This window comes from Rattus norvegicus, chromosome 8, assembly GCF_036323735.1.
Source record: "Rattus norvegicus strain BN/NHsdMcwi chromosome 8, GRCr8, whole genome shotgun sequence".
Taxonomy (NCBI): Eukaryota; Metazoa; Chordata; class Mammalia; order Rodentia; family Muridae; genus Rattus; species Rattus norvegicus.
The window spans coordinates 76,775,920-76,799,137 of NC_086026.1; the positions used below are offsets into that span (position 1 = coordinate 76,775,920).

General features: G+C 47.2%; 1 protein-coding gene across 12 annotated transcripts in view; it reads right to left on the minus strand.

The window, feature by feature from the left end:
* Tln2 (talin 2) overlaps window positions 1-23,218 on the minus strand; it is a 421,250-nt gene that overhangs the window by 63,808 nt on the left and 334,224 nt on the right. For 10 of the 12 annotated variants that reach the window (NM_001419941.1, XM_063265537.1, XM_017596083.2 and 7 more), the window contains 8 exons: window positions 21,036-21,158; window positions 19,584-19,727; window positions 17,284-17,445; window positions 9,644-9,784; window positions 8,969-9,150; window positions 7,251-7,383; window positions 3,775-3,876; window positions 482-652 (listed from right to left, as the gene is read on the minus strand). In NM_001419941.1, coding sequence (NP_001406870.1) covers window positions 482-652; window positions 3,775-3,876; window positions 7,251-7,383; window positions 8,969-9,150; window positions 9,644-9,784; window positions 17,284-17,445; window positions 19,584-19,727; window positions 21,036-21,158 — 1,158 coding nt within the window. Of the gene's footprint in view, window positions 1-481; window positions 653-3,774; window positions 3,877-7,250; window positions 7,384-8,968; window positions 9,151-9,643; window positions 9,785-13,276; window positions 13,641-17,283; window positions 17,446-19,583; window positions 19,728-21,035; window positions 21,159-23,218 lie in introns of those variants that run through there. The other 2 variants (XM_063265538.1, XM_063265539.1) reach the window with 2 other exon arrangements.

The window sequence follows — 23,218 nt, forward strand, 5'->3', positions numbered from 1 at the left end:
CACTGAAGACATGTCCTCCTTACATACTGACAGGGTGTGTGTGTGTGAAGGCTGTTACATGAAATTAGCATCTGTTGGGCTGGTAGCTCAGCGGTGAGAATGTTTGCCTAGCATGTGTGAGGCCCCCCAACACTGAAAAATGTAAACCTCACCATCATGCCTTAAGGGGAAATCACATTCACCGAAAGCAAATGGCGTTCCTTCAAGCAAGTTAGATGTGAACACCTAGCAGGCACCCAGTGAGTATACCAGCTTATTCCTACAATGCGCATACCACATATTCTTCTGCCCCACAAGTGCTTGCCCACATACCCTTCCAGGGAAGAAGAACTTGTGAGTAACCCTTAACTATATCTGTTTGGAAAGCCACCAGATTATTTCTCTTTTAGACTGGGAAACCAACTTAGAGGTGTTTTTTGAGGAAGAGACAGCATAGGAGGGACTTGGACTCCTCCCAAGCCCCTGATGTCTTAAAGCATACCTTGGGGTTTCCTCCACCTTCTTTGGCTGCATACAGCATCTGCAGGGCAGACTCTGCGAGAGTTTTGGTCTGGTCTAGCACTGTCATCTGTTGTTGATGGTCCAGCATCTTGGAGGCGACACCGACTGCAGCTAAGATCAATGGCTCAAAGTAGCTTGCCAGCTGTGTCACCTTTCAAGAAAGACAAATCCCAGATGTATCATGTAAGTTCGGGTCTCCTTTTGGGGGAGCCCCCTTGGTTAGACTTGGAGCAAGGATGAGATGACTCATAGGAAGAGGCGTGCTTGGCTACAACTTGCTTTTTTAAATACTCGATAGTTAATTATCTATTGCTTGGCTTTTCTTCCTGGGGGAATGCTCCATCTCCTTTCCATATACGGTAAGAAACCCACTCTGGAATTTAGAGGTAGACACTAGACTTATACCCAGCTTTATAAATTGTCAGTTTTATAAGTTAAAACTGTTAAGAATAAGAGACATCCCACAGATTCCGAAGGGAGAGAAGAGAGTACAGTAACGAGATGGGGCAGATGAAGAGAATCTGCAAAGCTTTCCAGTAGACAGCCTGACTGGCGTCCTCACCAAGCACTGGGCCAAGCCTTGGGAATGGAATAAGAGCAAAATGATTTCACCATTGTTGAACTTCTTTGTTTGGCTCAACGTGGGAAAATAAAAAGCTTGTCCAGGGGCTCAGAATGTAGCTCAGTGGTAAATTACTTTTCTAGTGTGTGAGGGGTCCTGGGTATGATCTCCAGTGTTCAAACCAAACCAAACTCCACAACCAACCAACCAAAAGAACAAAACCAAACTAATTAAGACAGCTACCTACTGCCCCAGGATAGACTTCCAGCAGGCAGATCATGCCACATACATACATAGTATGTGTATGCGCATGTGCTAGTATACATATATGCCATACATAGTATGTGTGCATTTACGTGCCTGCGCATGCACACACACACACACACACACAGACACACACACAGACAGACACAGACACACACACACACACACAGACAGACACAGACACAGACACAGACACACACAGACAGACACAGACACAGACACACACACACACACATTTGGGTGCTCCAGGGTCAAATGTCATCAGGCCCATCCCCTGTGTTTTTAGCTCTTTGCTAAATGTTTCTCATCCAGTTCCTCTGTAAATCTCAGCTCCCATTTTAAGAAGCTGATCCAGATGAAGAGAAACTGAGGCACAGTTGTGGGCTGTACGCTGATGTTATGCTTCTATGAGGTGGAGATGAGACAGGAGGCGGGGCTCACTTCACGGTCTGGCTCTTGGCTCCTCTCTTCTCAAAGACATCCCTTTGCTTTAGTTTTGATTCTAGTTCTGCTGCAGTCACACTTGAGATGTCCATTACTCAGTGTCTGTTTCTTGCTTTGTAACACATTTGAAGCTGGGGTGGGGGTGATGGAGCGACACCCCCTATTTAACCATATTTTCACAGCTGGCTCCGTCTATTTCCATGCTGATCCAACCTACCAGCACCAGTGGCTATTCTAATTCCTCGTTTTGTGCACCATGACTAATTGCTAAGCTTCCCACTGAGGGCGTTTTATGCAGATCTTTAGCCTGTGGCTCCCTTAAGGCTTTTTTCCATCACTTGAAAGGATAGTGTTGTGGGGATAAAGGCGGAGAGGCCACTTCATACAAGCAGGTCCTGGGTCACAAACAAAGCAAGGGTTGGGAGGTTATGGAGACTAGCCCAGTAGTGTGTAGCAGTGTCCAAAGAAAGAATAATAACAGTCACTAGAGCCAACAGTGAGACAGGACTGCTGGCCAGCAAGAAGAATCCGTCAGCTGTACTTCTCTCGTTAGGTTATCTTACCCAGTTCTTTGATCTGAATAGCGCTGCTGGCTTATTGAGCCTTTACGTGCATTTGTACGTGTTTGTACACAGGCATGTGGGTGCAGTGGAGGCCAGAGACTATATCTGGTGCTTTCCTTAATTGCTCTCCACCCTATTTTGTGTGTGGGATGTGTGTGTACATGTATGATTGGGTCTGTATGGCCATGTTCAGATGCGACAGCACGAAGAAATCTAGAGTCTTCCTGGATCAGTCTCTGCCTTATTCCCTAGAGACAGGGTCTCTCACTGAATCTGCAGATCACCATTTTGGCCAGGCAAACTCCCAGGATTCACTGGTCTCTCCCCATCCAATGCTAGGGTTACAGGCACAAACTGCAAATGTTCAGCTTTTTGCGTGGGTCCTGGAGAATCAATCTCAGGTCTTCATGCTTGTACAGTAAGCACTCTGACTGAGCCACTGTCCCAGTTCTTTGATCTCAATTTCCGGCCTCTCACTGAACTTGGAGCTTGAAGATTTGACTAGATGTCTTCACGGTTGGTTATAGCCTGGTTACTGGGAATCAGGAATAGCTCTACTTTACAAGGAGAGACAATGTGGCTAAAACGGAGACAGCTAACTAGGGACAGAGGGAACATCGATGAGATAGCCCGCGAGCCTCAGAGTCCTGTCTCTGCCTCCCTTGTGCTGGGGTTACAGGTGTGTGTGCCACTGCCTCTAGTTATACAGGTGCTAGGGATCTGAACTTGGGGCCTCACGCTTATAAAGCAAGAGTACCCGATACTTCCCCAAAGCCCTCTGTGGGCATCTTAAAGGAGCCCCTTGAAGACCAGGTGGGTAGCCAGCAAGCAGGGCTTGCTCCCTGCTGCCTTCTTTGTCCAGATGTGGAGGTCCCAGCCTGAGCAGGCAAAGGAAGCCCTGTTCATAGGCACAGGACTTATCCCTTTCCCAGGAATGATGCTGGCTTTATCACCAAAGGCAATAGGGCCCTGTGGTGGCGGTTTGAATGAGAAATGGCTCTTAAGAGACTCCTGTGTGTGAATGCTTGATTCCCCAGTTGGTGGCAGTCTCTGGTAAGGTTATGAAACTTTTGGAAGACAGGGTCACTGGGGCTGGCTTTGGGGTCTCATGGACTGACCCCACTCTTCTGTTCTCTCTCTACTCCTCGACTGCAAGGCCAGTCCCCTCCTGCTGTCATCAAGCCTTTGCTGCCATGGTGGACTCTATCCTTCTGGAACTGTCAGCCAAAATAAACCTTACTCTCCCAAGTTGCTTTTGGTCAGGTCTTTATCATAGCATCAGAAAAATAAACCGACTCAGGGACTGATGGGTCTCTCAGGAGTTGAAACGTATAGCCAAAATGTTTAATGCATTAGGATCCTACCTGTTCTCATGTTTATTCGATTAGGAATTATCATGTACCATGTTTCTCTCAGCAGGATCTCTGGCCTGCACTTTACCTTATGTCCAAGTTGGGCAGCTTCTCCTCGTGCTGCTGTGGCAATGGGATCAATAAGATGCCCTATTTCCTGGACCACCGAGGTCAGCTGCTCCTGTAGGGCCTGAGAGAGAAAGGGTTGTCAAGGTCATTTGTCGACAGTTCCTTACAATGCTGTGTCTTTCTGAAAAGCATCAGAGTGCCTGGCTGCTCCCCGGATCCTCCATTCCCTGACTTGCCTTGCTCCCCAGGGTGAGATCCCTTATCCTTTCTCAGATGAAGCAGGCATGAGAGGTTGTGTTTCTCTCACTGGCGCCATTCTCAGCAGCCCTGACAATGGCTGCTGGTGGTATCTTCATGGTCAGCTACACACCCTGATGATGGGGAATGAGGACTAGCTCTACGTTCCAAGAAGAAGAAACAACATGGTCTAAATGGAGACAGCTAATTGGGGACGGAGGGAACATACTGGTCTTGGTGTTCTCAGAACTTAAAGAGGAGGGGGAAAGGGTGATGTAAAAATGAGATCAGGTCTCCGAAGGCCTCACTGATGGCACACCATGAAGGAACCAGATGGGCTACAAGCAGAGCTTAGCCAGACTCTGCTCATTGTCCTTGGTGACTTGCAGGCAAATACTGGAAATGATACCCTTGAGGTATTTCTTATCGGGTCTGATGGTTTAAACTCTCTGCTCCAAATAAATGAGTTTAGGCTGTTAAGAGACAGACTGTGCTGGGAAGGGGCAGGTGTGGGATGGGGGAACTTGAGGCTGGAGATGAACTGGAAGCAGGAAAAATCCCCTCCTTTTCTCAAAATCATCTTAGGAACTGTACTGGACAGGTTCAGGGCTAACAGATCAAAGCATGGGTATCATATATGTGTCATCTGAAGAGTGACAATATTCTTTCTGCATCTGTTACTCTGCCATAGAACAATTATGCACTTGAACATAAAGGCGTCAGGCAGAGTTCACTCTGGGAGAGAAAAAGCTTAACAGGCAAGCTTGAAAACAAAACAAAACAACAATAACAGAACTAGAGAGATGGGGCAGGCAGAGAGCGGCTTCCCTAAGTGCAAAGGCCTTACTTAGCTAATTATCATCTTCACACAATTAGTGTGATTATGGGTATGAATGACAGAAAATCCCTTTGGTGTTTTTGGTAGATGGTTTGTTAAATTCAATATTGTATAATGAAGGATCTTGGGTATAAAGGGGGTACATTTTCTTCCTATTAGGGGAGCTAAGGCAGAGCATGCGGTTTAGAAGGGGTGGTGAGAGGGGGACACTTCTGGAGTGGCAGGCTGTGTCTCACTAAGTTTCCCTAGCTATCCTCACAGAGATCAAGCTGTCCCTGCCGCTGCTGTGAGGATTAAAAATGTGTGAAGCTACCAAACCTGGCTTCTTCCTAGCTCCCTGAGCTGGGGGCTGTGTAAGGTGTGGTCTGCTGACAAGTTGTCAACACACACACTTCCTGTGTGCTTACTGTATGTATGTTCAACTTTAAGAACAGGCTTAAAGTAGTAATGCTATCTTTCTACATGGTTACAGTGCTCAGTTCTGCTTCTCACTTCCTGGAATTTTATGTGTACATGTACAAGTACGTGTGTGTGTGTGTGTGTGTGTGTGTGTGTGTGTGTGTGTGTCTATATGTCTGTGTGAAGCCAAAGTAGGACAGATAGACAGCTCTATTAATTAAAACGAGCAATGCTTAAGTTCTAGGTCCACAGTTTGAAGAATAGAGATAGAGCTCGTTATCTTTCGTGCAAACTAAATGCCTGACTGTTGGGCATTGTCCTCCTGGAGAGGTAAGTATGGGTTAAGTAAGGATTGCAAATTTTGATGGGTAGCAAGCAGCAAGAGCAAGAACAGATAAAGTGAGGATGGAGAGAGATGCTCGGGGGGAAAATGTGTGCTATTCAGGCATGGGGACTGGAGCATCTACACCAGTGCAGGGAGTGGGGTACGGGCTGGAGACGGGTGGTCCTGAGGACTCACTGGCCAGACAGCGTAGCTAAGGGTGAGCTCCAGAAGAGTGCATGGGTGTACACACCCCACACAGGTGCACATATGTGTATAACACACACACACACACACACACACACACACACACACACACACACACACACACGCAAGATAAAGTGGTCTGAAGTAAAAGCTTACTTTTTATTTAAAGTCAGTTGTATTGGAGGGTGTTTTGTTGGGGTAAAAGAGTGTTCTCTTAAAGCAGACTTAGGTGAAAAGATGTTTTGTTAAAGTAAACATGTAAAAAGACTGTGAGAAAGAATTTGTCACTAGCGACACACACGTATAGGTCTGCCTTATATTATGTTGTTGGGCTTTGTCTGTCATGACTCTATAGAGAAAAATGTACCAAAAAACTTTTGATGATGTTTTTGGTAGATTTTGCCGGTTTTGTGGACTTGGGCAGGTTGGCAGAAACAATGTCAGCTAATTCAGACTCATGCGGAGTTTTGCTGAGAGAAACTCATGTGCTGAGATAAGACACGCACTGAGATGTAGGGCTATGTGATGCTAGAGGGGGTATAAATAAGACTTAACACAGTGACGAGGGAATTGTTTACATAGCTAGCTTTACAGCATGTCTTAGTCTCACATCTTTGTTGATCTTTGCTGAGAGAGACATGGCTGAGGATGTCTCTTGACATCGCCAGTGGTCTTCATTGTTTTTGTTGACTTGTGTTGGTCGGGCTGAGGCCTGGCTGGCCTGTTAGGTTGTGTCAATGCTGTTGACTTGTTATCTTGACACCATTAAACTAGACGGTTGGTATATTTGTAAAGTGTTTACAAGTAATTGAGCTGTCACTGTTAAACCCTGTAAACTATTGGGGTTTTTTTGGCCACATAGATGAGATTTATTATAAAAAACAATTTTTAAATAGGTCTACTTTCCCCATATCCTAATAACCTTTCTTTTCCACTACCTCTGGTAGGTGGTGGACTAAAAGAAAGGTTAAAGCATTTAAAAATGAAATTTAAAAATTATTAAAAATAAAATTAAAAAAAAATTAAATATACAGTGACCCAAATGCTAAGATGCTAAGCGCCCCCAACACACACATACAAGATACAGAATAACTTAGGGCACAACTCTTTCCCTCTAGATGGATCAAATCCATTAGAGTTTAATGCTAACTTGCTCAAAAAGTGCAAGAGAAAGCCTGGTCAGCGAGAAGCACTCACACCCTGCATGCCCAGGCCTCCTCTACCAATGTGCACAACTGAACACACACAGCATCCATCTCAGGACAGAATTGCCAACACGGACCATTTTCCTGCGGACTTCAGCTGCCTGTGAACACTCCTTTAGCAGTGAGGTCTTTCTCCACACCACCTTCTCAGCACTTGTCCTACACACTCCCATCCACCCTACGGCCTCCCTCTCTGTTCCGCACGGGAGAGCTGTCCATTATCACCCTCCAGCATTAGACATTTAAGTCCCATTTCCTCTGGAGTTTCCAACAGAGCCCCAGCCTACCTCCACAGAGATGTCATCCCTCGTGGCCAGGCTCTGGCTCACTGCCGCCAGGGAGGCCTGCTCGATGTCCCTGATGCACCGGTTGATGCCATCAATGGAGTAGTCACATTCCCTCTGCCCTGGGGCTTTGTCCCTAAAAGGGACAGAACAAACCAAACAAAACCCCATGAAGCTTACGTAAGTCACACCATGCTCCCGTACGGTGGGGCCAGGAGCCTCTGTCCCCTTTCTACGTGATCACCTTCACTGAGCAGCACATCTCTGAGGCTTGCTCAGCAAAATGGGCCCAGGACTATGCATTCCTTACTTAACACTTGTACTTGACATAGCTCTATTTCTAGCAGGAAGCCTTTCCTTTCAGGCTAATAGGCAATTGCAAAGGAAACGATTTGCGCTTGGGTGCTTGCCTCCATTTTAAAGTTAAAAACAAGGTGTGTGTGTGTATGTGCGTGTGCGCATGTGCATGTGTGTGTGTCTGTTTGTGTACAGATGCATGCAACTATCAGCACATGGAGACCATAAGAGGAAGTCGAGTCCTACTTCACCAGTGACTGTGTTGGTCCCTTAAGATAGGGTCTGTCTCTGAACCTGGGGCTAGTGTGGCAATCAGCAAGCCCCAGCAATCCTCACTTTTTTGTCTCTCACAGCTCCAGGACCATGAGGACACACCTATCACTGGCTTTTTATATGGAGCTAGGTATTCAAGCTTAGGCCCTCATGCTTCTGCGGCAAGCATCTCCATTGAGCCACCTCTCCAGCCACTGAAAACGAGAGTGCGGTACCACTTATAGTGCCAACACGATACTAGCGTATACTAGTCATAGCTCATGGCCTACAGTAAGAGCTAAAGTATTCAGAGGGCTTTTTTTTTGTAATGCATTAAGAAGGAGTTTAATTATGGCTTTGAACTTCAGAAACAATTAAGAAGCAGAATACCGTAACTTAGGAAACACACTACATTTGTTGTAGGATATTCATTTTGGCCACCTTGTGAAGTATCATTTTCTCAGCCTCCGGGTAGTACCAAGGTCAGGATACTTGGAGTTAGTGTGAACTGCAGAAAATTCCTTTCATCTTATTATCAGGCTAAAATGATCTGAAGGACTGGGACTGGAGCCTTTGTCTGACCATGAGAACATGACCTGAGTGCTTCTGCCTGAAACTTCATAGAAGGAAAATGGAAACTATGACAATACCTACCTACAAGGTAATGTAGGTTAAATATTTAGAATAATATCTGGTTTATAATAGGTGCTGTTATTGTAGCCAGTACTGTCATGGGTCTCAAAGAGATAAACAGTTTCTTAGTTTGCTTTACTGTTACTTCAATAATCACAAAAACAACCTGGGAAGGAAAGAATTGACTCTATCTTACAGGTCACAGTCCATCATGAAGGGAAGTCAGAACGGAAACTCAATACAGGAACGTGGAGGCAGGAACTGAAGCAGAGACCAAGGAATAATGCCGCTCACTGGATTGCTCAGCTACCTTTCTATACAGTCCAGACCCATCTACCCAGGGATGGCACAGCTGCACGGGCTGGGCTCTCTCACGTCAATCATCAATAAAAACGCCCCACAGACACACTTGGGTGACTCCACCTTATGTCAAGTCGATGACCGAGATTAGCTGTCACAACAATGATCAACAAAGTGGGAAGTTCCCTCCTCCTCTATTCAGATGCAGGCTGGGAACTCTCTCTAGATGAGGGACTGACCTGATAGACGTGATGAGACTCTTAATGGAGTCAGACACAGTGTGAGAGTGCCCAGCCAACACAGACCAGGTGGGTGGATCCTTGGGGTTGATGGCCAGAGAGCGTGCGGTGCGGATGAGGTACGATGAGCTCTCCAGCATGGTCTTGGCTGAGACCAAGATTGGTTCCTGTGCCTGGGAGCCCTGAGATGATCAACAGAGAAGTGAAGGGTTAGTACAGAGATGGGTAAGCTGGGTCCTAGAAAGTCTTATTCTTTAAGCTGGTACTTCTAACTAACCTGTGGGAGGGAAGCTAGCTAGCAAAACAAGTCCAGGGGAAACAGGGACCCAGGCTTACTCCCTAGTTTATAATAAATAAACTTTCTCTTAAATAGAATTTTTGAATATGACAGACTTCACAAAAGAATCAGTCCCAATCCCAGGCACAAAGATTATTCTCACTATCAAGTTATTATTTCTTAAAAGATAGACATTCACTGAATATAGGGACTGTGTACCAAGTACCATCCATAGCAACAGAGCATGATAGTACTTAGTACTGTGAAATTCTTTGCATGCTACAGTAACATAGTCCATTGGGCACTGACAAAGGCCTTTTGGAGTTTATCCACGCTCAACCTATCTCATACAGAATTAGCCAATGACTCTTGAGTTTTAATTGCCACAGACTCCCTACCTCAGAGCTGATCTGTGCAGGAATGCTGGCAAACTCGGGGTTTGATGCAAATGCTGTCAGGTTCTCCACAGCCTCGATCAACGGCGTGGTAGCAATTCGACACTTATTGCGGTTGTCTTCAGAGAAATCCCCATCCAGGGCCTAATGGGAAGGAAATGGAGATCCAGCCCACTGAGGAAGGCATATCACTTGTAAGCTACTGCAGTCACCTCCAGCAAAGGAAGATAGTTCCTTGGGAATACTGCTCACCAACAAGTAAGAAGCAACTGGAGAGATCCCTGCTGCCATCCAGAGAGGCCCAGGTATAATTCCTAAGGAATAATCTAGACGTACAGCTCACGGGACAGCCGCTCTGCTGTCAGCTGACTCGCTCTTCACTCCCTCCAGCCATGGTGTCACAACTGGCTGCTGGACCGCTTTCTCTCCCACTTCTGAGACGGGATATTCTATTTCCAAATGGAGTAAGTCCATTCCCACCCATGTGCAAAGACAGTGTGACGCTTCTGACCAACTGGTCTTCCTTCCCTCCTTTCTCCCTTCCCTTTTTTTGTTTCTGGGGATTAAAACTAGAATCCACCCCTGAGCGCAATCTCCAATCACGCACTTCCCACCTACCTAAGTTCTCCATCTAAAGGTATCCCCAAACCACCGCCATCTTAGAATGAATCCAACAGAATCCAATGGGAACAAATAGACAAGACCTGCCCAACCAAATGGGCAACTCAGCTAAGCCAACTCATAACACACACACACACACACACACACTCATAACACATTCACACACACACACACACACTCATAACACATTCACACACACACACTCACACTCATAACACACTCACACTCATAACACACACTTATAACACACACACTCATAACACATTCACATACACACTCACACTCATAACACACACACTCATAACACACACATAACACATTCACATACACACACTCATAACACACACTCATAACACACTCACACTCATAACACACACACTCATAACACACACACTCATAACACACACTCATAACACACTCATAACACACACTCACACTCATAACACACTCACACTCATAACACACACTCATAACACACACACTCATAACACATTCACATACACACTCTCACTCATAACACACACACACTCATAACACACACATAACACATTCACATACACACACTCATAACACACACTCATAACACACACTCATAACACATTCACACACACTCATAACACACTCACACTCATAACACACACTCATAACACATTCACACACACACTCACACTCATAACACACTCACACTCATAACACACTCACACTTATAACACACTCATAACACACACTCATAACACATTCACACACACACTCACACTCATAACACACTCACACTCATAACACACACTCATAACACATTCACACACACACTCACACTCATAACACACTCACACTCATAACACACACTCATAACACACACTCATAACACACACACTCATAACACATTCACACACACACGCACGCACACATTGGTCTATCTAGTTAAGGAGGTCACACATAAAGGTACCTATTGCACAATTTCGCTCATGAAATACAAAAAGAAGTTACACTGACTGAGGTGTTAGAAGCCGGGTAACACTCTGGAGGGGTGTGTTTGATATGTCTAGCTGGGGACAATGCATGGCGTTCTCCACATGATGTGTATTTCCTTCATACATTTTATGCTTCTTCCTCTTTGTTTAATTAATGACAACACCAAGAGGACCCAGTGATCAGTCATGTGGCTGACTGATGGCCAGCCTGGTTAGCATCTAGGATGTGGCCTGGGATACACGTCAAGCGAGGCTCTCCGACAGTGACCCTGCCTTTTCAGGAATGAAAACAGCCTGTGAAGCATGGCAGGTGCACTGTCTCCTAGCAGAGGGAGGCAAGGCGAAAGCAGCTATGCTAGCAGAGGAATGCAAATTTCCTTTTTAAATGACCAATTAAACTTTTAATTTAATCCTTATGAGCAATACATAAAAGCCTACTCAGACGGGTTGCTCAGAGGCACTGGCGTTACCTGACCAGCTGGGTCTGAGGTGGGAGCGGTCTGCTCCTCAGTGAAGCTAGAGGAGGCAGGCAAAGCAGGTCTGAAGGGCACTTCTGAATAACACCGGCATTCCAGCCAGGTCTTGGCAGCTTGGGATAATAATTACATAGCCACAATGCTAATATTTTCAGAGGAATTCCCATGGGCCTGCTTACTTACCATCCTCAGTAATTATGGTGCCTGGCTTACTTTGGCTACCAACCTTCCCTCACCCAACACACTCTGACCCTACTCTAACCACTTGGATTCAGCCTTTTCTCTAGACCCACTGGAGACCTTAACCTTGCCTGCTACTTCTTGTTCATATGCAATGGTCCCACCTCTAACTGCCCTCTGGTACTCATAAATGTTGAATTTACATTGCTGGCCCTGGTCACGCAGGAAAAGGATCACCTCAGAGCGCTGACCTCACTGTGCTGCTAACATCACAGCCTCCTCCTCGAGGTTGGGTGCTACCGAGCAAGCCTCAGAGGAAGCTGGGGACACCGGTGGGAGGTATGGTGGGTGTCACCTGCAAGGTGGCTGATACAGATGGTCCCAGCACAGAAAAATGAATGAAGCAGGGTCCGGCCATAGTGAACTCTGGAGTCTGAGGTGCTTGGGCCCCAGCTCCACAGGTCACACTGCCTGGGTGCTAAAATGACATGGCTTCCTTTCTTCCTGTCATCTTTCCAACACAGGCCCGCTCTTTTCCTACCTCCTTCTCTGCCAGGATGGAAAATATCTGCCTATGTCACCAACCTTCATTTGAACTTACACAAACTGAAAAGATGGCTATGTCCCTGATGTAAGTCTCAAGGCTCAAGACATGGTACTAGCTCCTTTTGCTCAGCACGGATCCTAAAAAGCACATCTCATAGAGTCCATTGCTATTCATGGGAGCTACAACAAAAACTTATATATTACCCACCTGCTTTGGCTTTCAAAAGGGAGAAGCTATTTCCCCAAAAGGATGCATTTGGCATTAGAAAGGATGATCTGTAAAAAGTTATTATTTCACTTCCAAAGTTTGCCTCCACTAGATACAACTGAGGCAACCCAAGTAAAATGGACACTCAAGTAGGCCCCACAGTGAAATGCTGAGTAAATGCAAATGCTTCCTTGTGTCTGTCTCATATCACAGAAAGTCTCTTCAGCCATCCACCGAAGGGTTAAGTTCACTTGGTTGCACATTCAAACTCATGGGGACAAGAGCATTCTAGACACCCCCCTACCCCCAAACCCGATTCTCGTGTGTCTTTGGTCTAGTCTCACAGGCACCTAGGGAAAACATCCATGGACTTAAGGGGTTAAAGATCACTGAATACTGCTTCGTTCTCACAATAAAACTGGCACCTGGAAAGCCACACACTTTACTCAGGTCACCCTGCTACTTGCTGTCATGTCAAACCATCACTTGAGACTCCAATTCTCTTCTTTCTTACAAATCCTAGATGCCATCAAAGGCAGCAAGGCCTGAGATAGTCCAGAATGTTCCCCACCCCCGTCTGAAGAACTCTACTTTACTGGTCCAAACCTACGGATGACCAAGAAAACATACTCACGGCCAAGTCAAATTCAATCAGAGGGAGCTGGATCGGGTGCTGCAGCGCTCACTGGAAGTGCCTAATTGCAAAAATCTGAGCACTCGCTCTGCGGTGAACGACAAGGCCAAACTTCAACTTCTCAGCAAAACAAAAGCTGGGGTTGCATAATTTCCACTTGGCACTCAAACCTGAGTGGCTGCACATTTAAAATAACATTCCATTCCACACATCTGATTCAAGGCTAGGTAATGAGCAGAATGGAGGGAGAGAAAATAGGCAAGAGGGCAGGCGTTGTGTGGACCTGGGGGAGACATTCAGCCAGTGTCCTTGAACTCCGCCAGCCCTTCCTGGAAGGAGAGTCTGAAATGCATCCTTGCTGGGCATCCTGTTTTCTCCCTTCTTCAGGACTGGAGGGTGCAGCAGCTGGGCCACAGCCTCATGGTGCAAGGCAAACGCACTAAGGAGCAAGTATGGCGAAGGATACAGCTGCGGTACTGAACTATTAAGGAAGCACTTGTTTTTCTGATACACAGGATACTTATCCATTCCTTCGATAGGAGATCCATCCAGTACAGAGCAGGGGGCACCAAGGATGCAACCTCTGCCATTTTCTTATTAGTGACTGAAAGGCAGAGCTCAGGGACTGACAAACCTTGCCACACTGCAGACCGAAAACTCTGGGCACCCTTTGACAAGCTGCGGTAAAAGGTTCGTCTCTGTCCCCCACAGCGATGCTGGCTTGCGGAGATGCTCACGGGAGACACAGGCTTTATGTGCTCCATGTTACAACCACCCAGCTCTCCGCTGACGCTTTTCTCAGGCCTACCCTTTAGACACTCGCATGAGCGCATTTGCTGCAGGGATTTGCAGAGGGATTGACACTGTGAGGAGAATGTGAAAGAAGATTCGATCTTAAGATCTTAACAGACAGATCAGAATTTAAAAGTGAAGAGGCAGCGGTACAGAGAAGTAAAAGGAGAAGAGGCTGCAGGAGAGAGGGGCAGCAGGAGAGAGGCTGTAGGACAGAGAGGGCAGCAGGAGAGAGGCTGCAGGACAGAGGCTACAAGAGACAGAGGCTGCAGGACAGAGAGGTTGCAGGAGAGAGGGGCTGCAGGAGAGAAGCTGCAGGACAGAGAGGTTGCAGGAGAGAGGGGCTGCAAGAGCAGGAGAGGCTGCAGGAGCAGGAGAGGCTGCAGGAGAGAGGGCAGCAGGAGAGAGGCTGCAGGACAGAGGCTACAAGAGACATAGGCTGCAGGACAGAGAGGTTGCAGGAGAGAGGGGCTGCAGGAGAGAGGCTGCAGGACAGAGAGGTTGCAGGAGAGAGGGGCTGCAGGACAGAGGCTGCAGGAGAGAGAAGCTGCATGAGCAGGAGAGGGAGAGGTTGCAGGAGAGAGAGGCAGCAGGACAGAGGGGCAGCAGGACAGAGAGGCTACTGGAGAGAGAAGCTGCAGGAGCAGGAGAGGGGCTGCAGGAGAGGGGCAGCAGGAGTTTCTAAGGTCTCCCCTCCCCTGCACTGTTTTATAACCATCAGAAAGTGACTGACTTTTAACTGAGAAAAGTTAATTATGGAGCAGGCAACAATGACATCACAGCTTTTAGCTACACTGTCCTTTCCACCCTCAACCCCCAGACTTACAGTCATGCTCTGTAAACACAGCCAGGGCTTTTTCCCCAGACAGGAGGGATGAGCTCATCCCTTCTGTTCCAAGGAGCCCAAGAGCATGCCGGAACTGAGGACAGGGGCTCTGGGACTTGGGCTTGAATTCTCATCTATCATTTATTGGCTGGTTTACCTAGGCAGTTACTTAACTTTTGTGTCTCAGTTTCCCATCAGTAAAATGGGCACGATAAATACAGCATAGCCGTGTGCATGAAATTGAGCAGCATACACAAAGCATAAAATATACACTTAAAAACGGAAGCTTGTTACTTGCTAATATCATACACTACGATGGCGAGGGAGTCGTGCTGCCATGAGGGTCCTGGGGCACCAGGGCACTGGATTTAATTTGTTTATTCATTCTCCATCTAGTTTCTTGTATCCTTCAAGCACAGAGGCCTTTTGTTTGCTTTCAAAATGACTCTCTGTTGAAACAGCTAAGGAACTGCTGACTGGGCTAACTGGCCTTGCTTTCACCAGCCAGCTTCCAGCTGCTGCAGGCCGGATGGATGCTCTTTCCTCTGCTCTCTGCAAGGCTTACTCTGACTGACTTCTGCGTGGAGACTGTACAGAAGTTTTTGCAGAAAAAGAAAAAAGTCAAGTTGCAGTAAAGCTGGAATCCCTTTCACTGAAGTCAGGCTAGGGATGTTGCTCAGTGGGAAAGTAAGCACCTAGTGTCAGGTCCCAAAGAAACCAGGGACAAATGACTGACTGTGGTGCCCATTAGCATACCAAGGCACACATAGGCCTCCAGGCTCACTCAGTATTTGTGGCACCTCTTAGCTCTTCTCACCATACCCCCCATGTAACCCTCTCTGCCTCCAGGGGCTTGCTTCTCGTCCTCCAAGCTTTTCTCTCTCATACATCCCTCTCGACTTGGCCACACCTTCTCTTGGTTCTCTTGGTTCTCTTGGTTCTCTTGGTTCTCTTGGTTCTCTTGGTTCTCTTGGTTCTCTTGGTCCTCAGCTCCTCTCTAGGTCAGCTTGCCTTCTCCCCCCTTCTGTCTCAATTTAGTCTGGACTCCTCCAGAAGCTTCTAGACGTATCTCCCCTCATAGCTACAATAAAACCCTTCCCCTCAACCACACCCGGGAGTGGTTGTGTCCCCATTTCATTTACTTCAGCATGCATAAAGCCACTTTTTTGATTCTCTACCACCACACAAAACTGTAAACAAACAGTCCCTTTCCTCTTGGCACCAACAGGTTTACAGAGGACTGGTATCTTGCCTCCCGGCTCCTCTGAAGGTTGTGGGGTGAGGGAGGAGGCAGAGACGACACTGGGGTGTGTTCCTCTAGTCTGCTGTCCAGGTTTTGGCTGTTTTCCCACAAGGCTGGCTGCCTGATCTGTGAGCAGCCCTAGCTTAGAGCACCCACCTACAAAGACCGCTGTCTGACCAACTCAGTTTCCTTAATGCAGGGGAGCTGATCTCCCCATGACGCCTCCTCTATCCAAGGTCTTGAACACAATGATGATTTTTCTTTAGGAAGAATGTTCTATCATAAATGAAGCTGATGCTCCAAGAAAAAAAGAGTTAAACATTCATAAACAGCATGGATATCATAGGGGAGATTTATGTGCTTATGCACGTGCATGTACGCTAGTGTGTGTCAGTGTAGGTATGAATACACCACAGTACACACTTGGAGGGGAGAGGACAATTCTAGGTGTGGGTCCTCCCCTTCTAAGTTGTTTCTTCAGACAGCACCTCTTTCACCAGTATGTACACCAACTAGGCTAGCTGGCCTACGAGCTTCCAAGGAAGTCCCCTGCCTCTCCGTCCCACTTTTGCTGTCCGAGCACTGCGAATATAGATGTCACTAATGTGTCAGGCTTTTACAAGGGTTGTAGAGATTTGAACTCAGGTCTTCACATTTGCACAGTGAGCACTGTACCCACTGGGCCATCTCTCCAGCTCCAAAGTGATTTTTAAAAAATGAAGTTGTTTTGTAATTTCCCGTTTCCTTTCTCCTCCATATTCTCTCTTGGTCAAGCCTCCAGCAACAGTGGCACAAGCCCCCACCCGACCTCTCAGAACCACACCAAGTAAACAAGGCTATACCCACACACGCGGCACTAGGAAAGGACACTAACCTCTCCTTCCAGCCCAATTTTAGGCCCTAAACTCCTAGCTGCAGAACTGGGATTGGCTCCCTACTTACCACCGTGGAGGTTAGTGGAGGTGTAGTTGGTTGGGCTTTCCTAGTGAATATTCCCTGATTAAGTAAGTGGGAGCAACTCCTCCCTACCCATGACTTAAGGGAGCTACACCTTTCCAATCATACATCTCGGCAGATAGAGCTTTAGCCGCACTCCCCTCTCAGCTCTGTACAGGGACGGACAAGACCCGCAGCACAGTGACCTACCTTGATGGTCTTGACCAGGTTGGCGGTGCTGTTGGCCACCTCCTTGGCTGACTGGACAAAGTGCCTCTTGGCCACAGGGTTGGCTGTCTTAGACGAGGCGATGCGGCAGGCATTGCATAAGGCTGAGGTGTGCTTGGCAACAATGGTAGCAGCTGACAGAACCTACAAAGCATGGAGCTAGGTTAGGGGTGGGGACCACACATGTCAGTGCAGAGAGGCCTGCATTTCTCTCCAACCCACATGTCCAGAATCTGGGCGGTCTTGTTTGTCTAGCTCTGCTGTGCCTAAAAGTCACCCTGAGGAAGGAAAGGACAAGAAACATGAAGCAAGAGGAATGAAAATAGAAAGGGGAAGGAGGTACTGGGCCCCACTCTCAAAGGGTAATGGTCAGCTAGTCCTTGGAACCCCCAGAGTCCAAGGCCCAGGCCCCAGGCCCAGGCTCTAGGCCAAGGTCTAAGACACCTGATTTAAAGGTTTCCAGTAGGCCCTTAAGATGAATAGAGAAACAAGAGAAATTAACTTATGTAATATAGTCTAACTCAGTATATCCAAAATAGTTCATCATAACCAATTTACAAATAGCACTATGATACTGCAAGCTTAGGTTCTTGTCAAGTCTTTGAAATTCAGCATACATAAGACACGCACAGGCCATTGCTATCTGGACTAGCTATTTTACTAGTGACTAATAGTTACATTTTGCTAGTGGCTAACTCCTTGGAACAGGTTTGGATAGGTAAATAAGTGGCTAGATGCACCACTCCCTCCTACCCCTAGGGGGAGCTGTAGGTGGTGACTAGCAGTCTGTGGACCATCTATCAACTGCCCATTCTCAACTCAGAGGCTAGACAGGCTCAAGAACATCTGAGTATACACTCTGGGCTGTGGCAGGTCCAAAAAGCCTTGGTACCGTATTCTTAGATCTATGTGCTGCCTTGAGAACGCTGCCCTAAGTTCACAGTAGGCAAGCCACTCTCAAGGCTACCTCTGGTACCCCACAGTAGGCACTTCTCTTTCTTTCCAGTACATACTGCTTTCCTATGTAACCAAGTCCTCACGACACCAGAAGTACCAAGGAATGTGACACACCACCTGCTCCTCAAATGTCTCTCAGGCTCCTTTCTGTGTTGTGAATTCTGACCTCGACTCTGAGGCTTGACAGTGCCATCCCCTCTGAAGTGACCTGAGAAAACTTGTCACACTTCTCCTAATATATCCATGTCCTGGTGGGTTTTCATTGTTAACTCGACACAATCTGAAGTCACCTGGGAAAAGGGAATCTCAACTGAAGAACTTCCTCAACCAGACTGGCCTGTGGCCATGTCTTTGAGAGATTGTCTTGATTGATAAAGGGTGTGTGAGGGCCCAGCCAACCTGTGGGTGGCACATCCCTAAGCAGGTATGCTGGGCTATATGAGAAAGCAAGTTGAGCTTAAGACCATGAGCCAGCCAGTCAAGTGCATTCCTCCATGGTGTCTGCTTGCTTTCCTGCCCTGACATTCCCTCTATGACTGACGTAACCTGGAAATGGAAGCCTTTCTTCCCCGAAGTTGTTTTTGTTTAGAGCGCTTTGTCATAGCAACGGCAACTAGAACAATACTCCATCTAATCAACACAAACCGATCAAACTCCCAATGGAGTAAGAACCAAAGGGGAAAAGGTCAGGTCTCACTCATGCTGCCTTAGTGCTGAGCACAGAACAAGCTGTCGATAAACAGCTGAGAGATTCCTCAGGAATTCTGTTGCTTTGTGTCACTCTGTTGCCTCTCAGAACCTATATGTAAGTATATTCCTGCCTTTACCACATTGCTAATACTTCCCTGGTCACGGTGATGGCGAGTTCAATTGTCAACCTGACATAGCCTAGAACCATCGGGGGAAGGGGAGTCTCAACAGGCATGCCAGTGGGGAACTGTCTTGATGACCTTAATGGGTGCCTGAAAGTAGGAGGAACCGCTTCCTGTGTGCCGAACTGGGTAAGAGCAGAGGAAGCAAGCCAACCAGAGGTATACACGTTCTCTCTTTGCTCTTGAGTGTGGGTATGACATAACTAGCTGTTTGAAGTTCCTGCCTCAATTTCCCCTCAACAATGGACTGAAACCTGGAATTATAAGATAAATAACCCATTCTCCCCCAGGTTGCTTTGGTCAGGGCATTTCACGAAATGAGGACACTTATTATCTGCACAGCTGCAGTCATCTGGGTATGCAAGCCCTGGAAGCATAGGATTCTCTGCTCATTTTCCAGTCTCCCATCGCCCAGCCTAAGGGATCACATGCTCCGCGTCCTTCCCTGGTTACCTGTGATGGGCTGCTGCCAGGGTCCACCAAGTTCTGGCATGCCATCTGGATCGCCTGGTTGGCCCTGGCAAACTGGATGGGGTCCACTAGGCCTTGGTGGCCTGCCTGGCTGTTTGGATCAGAGATGCCAACCAGGTACGCAGCCTAGAAAAGGAAGGGCAAAAAAAAAATCACATTTCAGGCTGCTCCGTGAGCCATGGGAGACAATGGTCTGCAGTGTACTGGCAGACCATTGGAAAGCTCAGGTGCTCTTTAGGGCCAGCCACTCAAAGCTAGCTCATCCCTCTCACCAATGAAGACATGGTGACAGACAGGCCTATACCAGCTTGACATACCGTCAGGAGTTTGCTGCAGGCATCAGGGAACAAAGCCTCCTTGTTCTTAAGAGAAGGCCTCTGAGACGCTCTTCTGTGGGGCATGGGCATGGATGGGTGCAGCTTGTACAGCTGCTGGCAGCTATCACATGACCATGAGGGTGCCTGCCTTCAATGTGAAGCAGGCTGTGGCTTGGAGTTAGAAGAGGCAGGAGAAAGCCAGTGCCGACTGACATAGGGAGCTTCAGAGTCAGCTCAGCCTAGGGCCTTTGTTGCCCAAAGGTCTCCTAGCCCAGAGGGTCCTTGTCCAGGTCATTATTTTCAATAGCAGTTGGAACCTTGACTTAGTCAATCAAGTAAGAAGAATGGGAGACTCAGAAAATGGGGGAAAAAGAAATGAAGAAAGGAAGGAAGGAGGGAAGAAAGGAAGGAGGGAAGGAGGGAGGAAAGAAGAGCTAGCATTTGTCCTCTAACAGGACTGTTGCAGAAAAGGCTACTTGAGTTCCCTTTGGATGCACATGGAAATAACTAACAGGATGAGCTCATGTGGTTTGAGGGGCATGCTCAAGGTTAAGAATCGTCTCTTTCAACTAGGGATGCTTGTCTTTGAGCAAGTGAGATCTCCCAAGTTCAGGCTTAACCCTCAATGATAAAACTTCCCAGCTAAATGATGCCACCTTTGAAGTTTTTGTTATACGGTCCCAACATGACGGGAAAGGAACGCGTCAGCCAAAGGAAGATGGTACACATATCATAGCTCTGTATGACAGGGTTTCTTCTTTTCCTTCCTTTTACCCTAAAGAATGTGGCGTATGTGCAATTCTAAAGACCGAGGACCTTCTGATTACTCGGTGTTTATTCTTCTCCATGGAACGATTTATCTAGGGCACTGGCTTTAAAAGCTGCTTCTGACCTCTGGATGCCAGGTCCCGCAGTATTTGTCGGTCTCACTGTCCTCCCGGCACGCACCTGGAAGCACTGGCTGGTATCCTGCCTATGTGCCCCTCCCACCCAGAAGCCATCAGCTTCCCCATGGTTCCTAGCTCAGTGCTTGGAGGAGCTGAAGCAGGTCTCCCTTGGGGGTATGTACTACGTCTTAGGGCACAAAGTGGAAAGGAAGTATGTCCAGGGTTCTTACCTGGGCTGCTGCCTCTGTCAGCCCACAGAGAGCCTTGGATGCAATCCCCACGCATTCTCCGAAGGCAGGGAGGTCTCCAGTTTTGGCATTCTGTGAAATCCCTGCCATTGACTCGCCCAGAACCTGCAAAACAGCAACCATTCATTGAGCTTTCACTCTGACCCAGGGCTGCAGGAGGTTACCTCGCTGCTTTAATAGTTACAGTGACTTAATTTAAACCATTTGTCATCTTTGCCTTTACTGTCCCCAAGAGAGATTCGAGAGAATGACACCACCTCTCTCTGATGAAGACAAATGCACAAGGGGAGGACAAACCTTGCACCCAGAGGTTATCAGAATCTCCTGGGGGTTCAGTCAATGCACACAGATCATCGACACAAAGCCTCTCATGGGCACATGGCCCAATCTGAGAACTCTTTACTTCTAAGAGCACAAACTCACATTCAGGAGCCGGACTTGACATTCTAAGCAGAAAGTAGAAGGCACACTATTCCTTGCATGATTAATTTACCAAGTTTTGGGAAGCACTAGCACATTCCGTTTCTGGCCTCCAAATAAGCCTTGATAAGGATCGTCACAGCCAGTGTGCAACCTAGGGAACTCAACTGTCCTCCAAAGATCACACTGAAGGTCACATAGGCAGAGCAGGACATCTACTCCAAATCTGGTGCCCGGGCCTCTCTGGGCTTTGGCCTGTGCCACAAGGAGAGTTTGTGCATCCCAGGCCACAGGTTATAGAGTAGAAAATTTTCATTCACCCTTGCGAGAGATGACATTGTCAAGTCTCTGTGATAGAGAGTTCTTCCTGAGACAAAAAGCCAATTTGAAGAGGAAACAAATTAAATTACTATAATTTTTTATATATAAAATAATCAAGTTTACATAAAGATGTGCAGAGCAAAGTAGCTAGGAAGTGTTTATAAGCACAGGATTTTACCCTCATCCCTAACTCCTTTAAGAAGAGACCCTTCCTAGGCTGGAACTGGAGCTCAGTTGGGAGAATGCTAGCCTAGCTTATATGAAGCCTTGAGTTCAGTGGCCTAGTTGTGGTGGTGCACACCTGCAATTCCAGCATTAAAGGTGGTGAGATCAGGGAAGTCTGGGTAACGCTTGACTATAGCATGTTCAAGGCTAGCCTGAGCTACATGAAGCCCTGCGTCAAAAAAAAAAATTACTGAATTTTAGTATTTAAGTCATATGCACCCTCCATTTAGACAGCCTTTATTCCATGAAAGTTGATGAATAGAGGAAATTCTTGTCTTAGCCAAACACAAACTGAGCCCCCATGACATCACCAATACAGATGGTTCTCCAAGTCTAAAGTGATGGAACCCAGCATACATGGAAAGCAAGAGTTCCACTGTCAATTCTCTCTCCGGTACATCACTAGCCCTTTCTTGGGCATCCTCCTCCGTTATTGCTCCCTGGCACTGCTCTTATTACTGCTTCTTCTTAATCACCATCTTCACCCAGTTAAACAGCCAGGAGTCAGCTCTTATTGAGGAAGGCCTTAAGCCACTGTAGTTTAAAATAGTTCTCTTCCCGAACACCCAAAATTCCTAATATTTACTCCCCTCCAAAAATGTATGCTATGACTAGATAGCACAAAATACAAACGAGGGGCAAGAAGGACTCTCAACAGCAGTGCAGCCTCCAGTAACACAGGCTGGACTCACGGAGAGGCCCATCTTCGATGATATAAGCAGTAGTTCTCAAAGAAGGGTTCCTAGACCACAAAGACAGGACTGGGAACCCCTCGGAAACACACAGACTTCAAACCCTGGGAGTGGGGTCTGGCAACTGGTATTTATATAACTTTCCACATGGTTCTGCGAGACCCTGGATGTGGAGGACACTTGAGCATGCTCCATGACGAGGTTTCACCATATTGGGCCACCCAGGGGTGAGGCTGATGCACTTTCTCATTTGTTCTCCCACTGAGGAGCAGTGTTGAAAGCTGTGTTTTGGCACAGACAGTTGACAGTTAATATCAACTGTCAACTTGATGGGATCTATACTTGTGGAGAAAATAAGGCTCTGGGCATGTCTGTGAGGGGGGTGTCTCCAGACTGGGTTAATTAAGGAGGGACAACCCGATGTGGATGGCACTATCTATAAGGCTGGGGTCCTAAACCTTGTAAAAAGTGAAATTGAGCTGAACACACGTGTTCATCTCTCTCTGC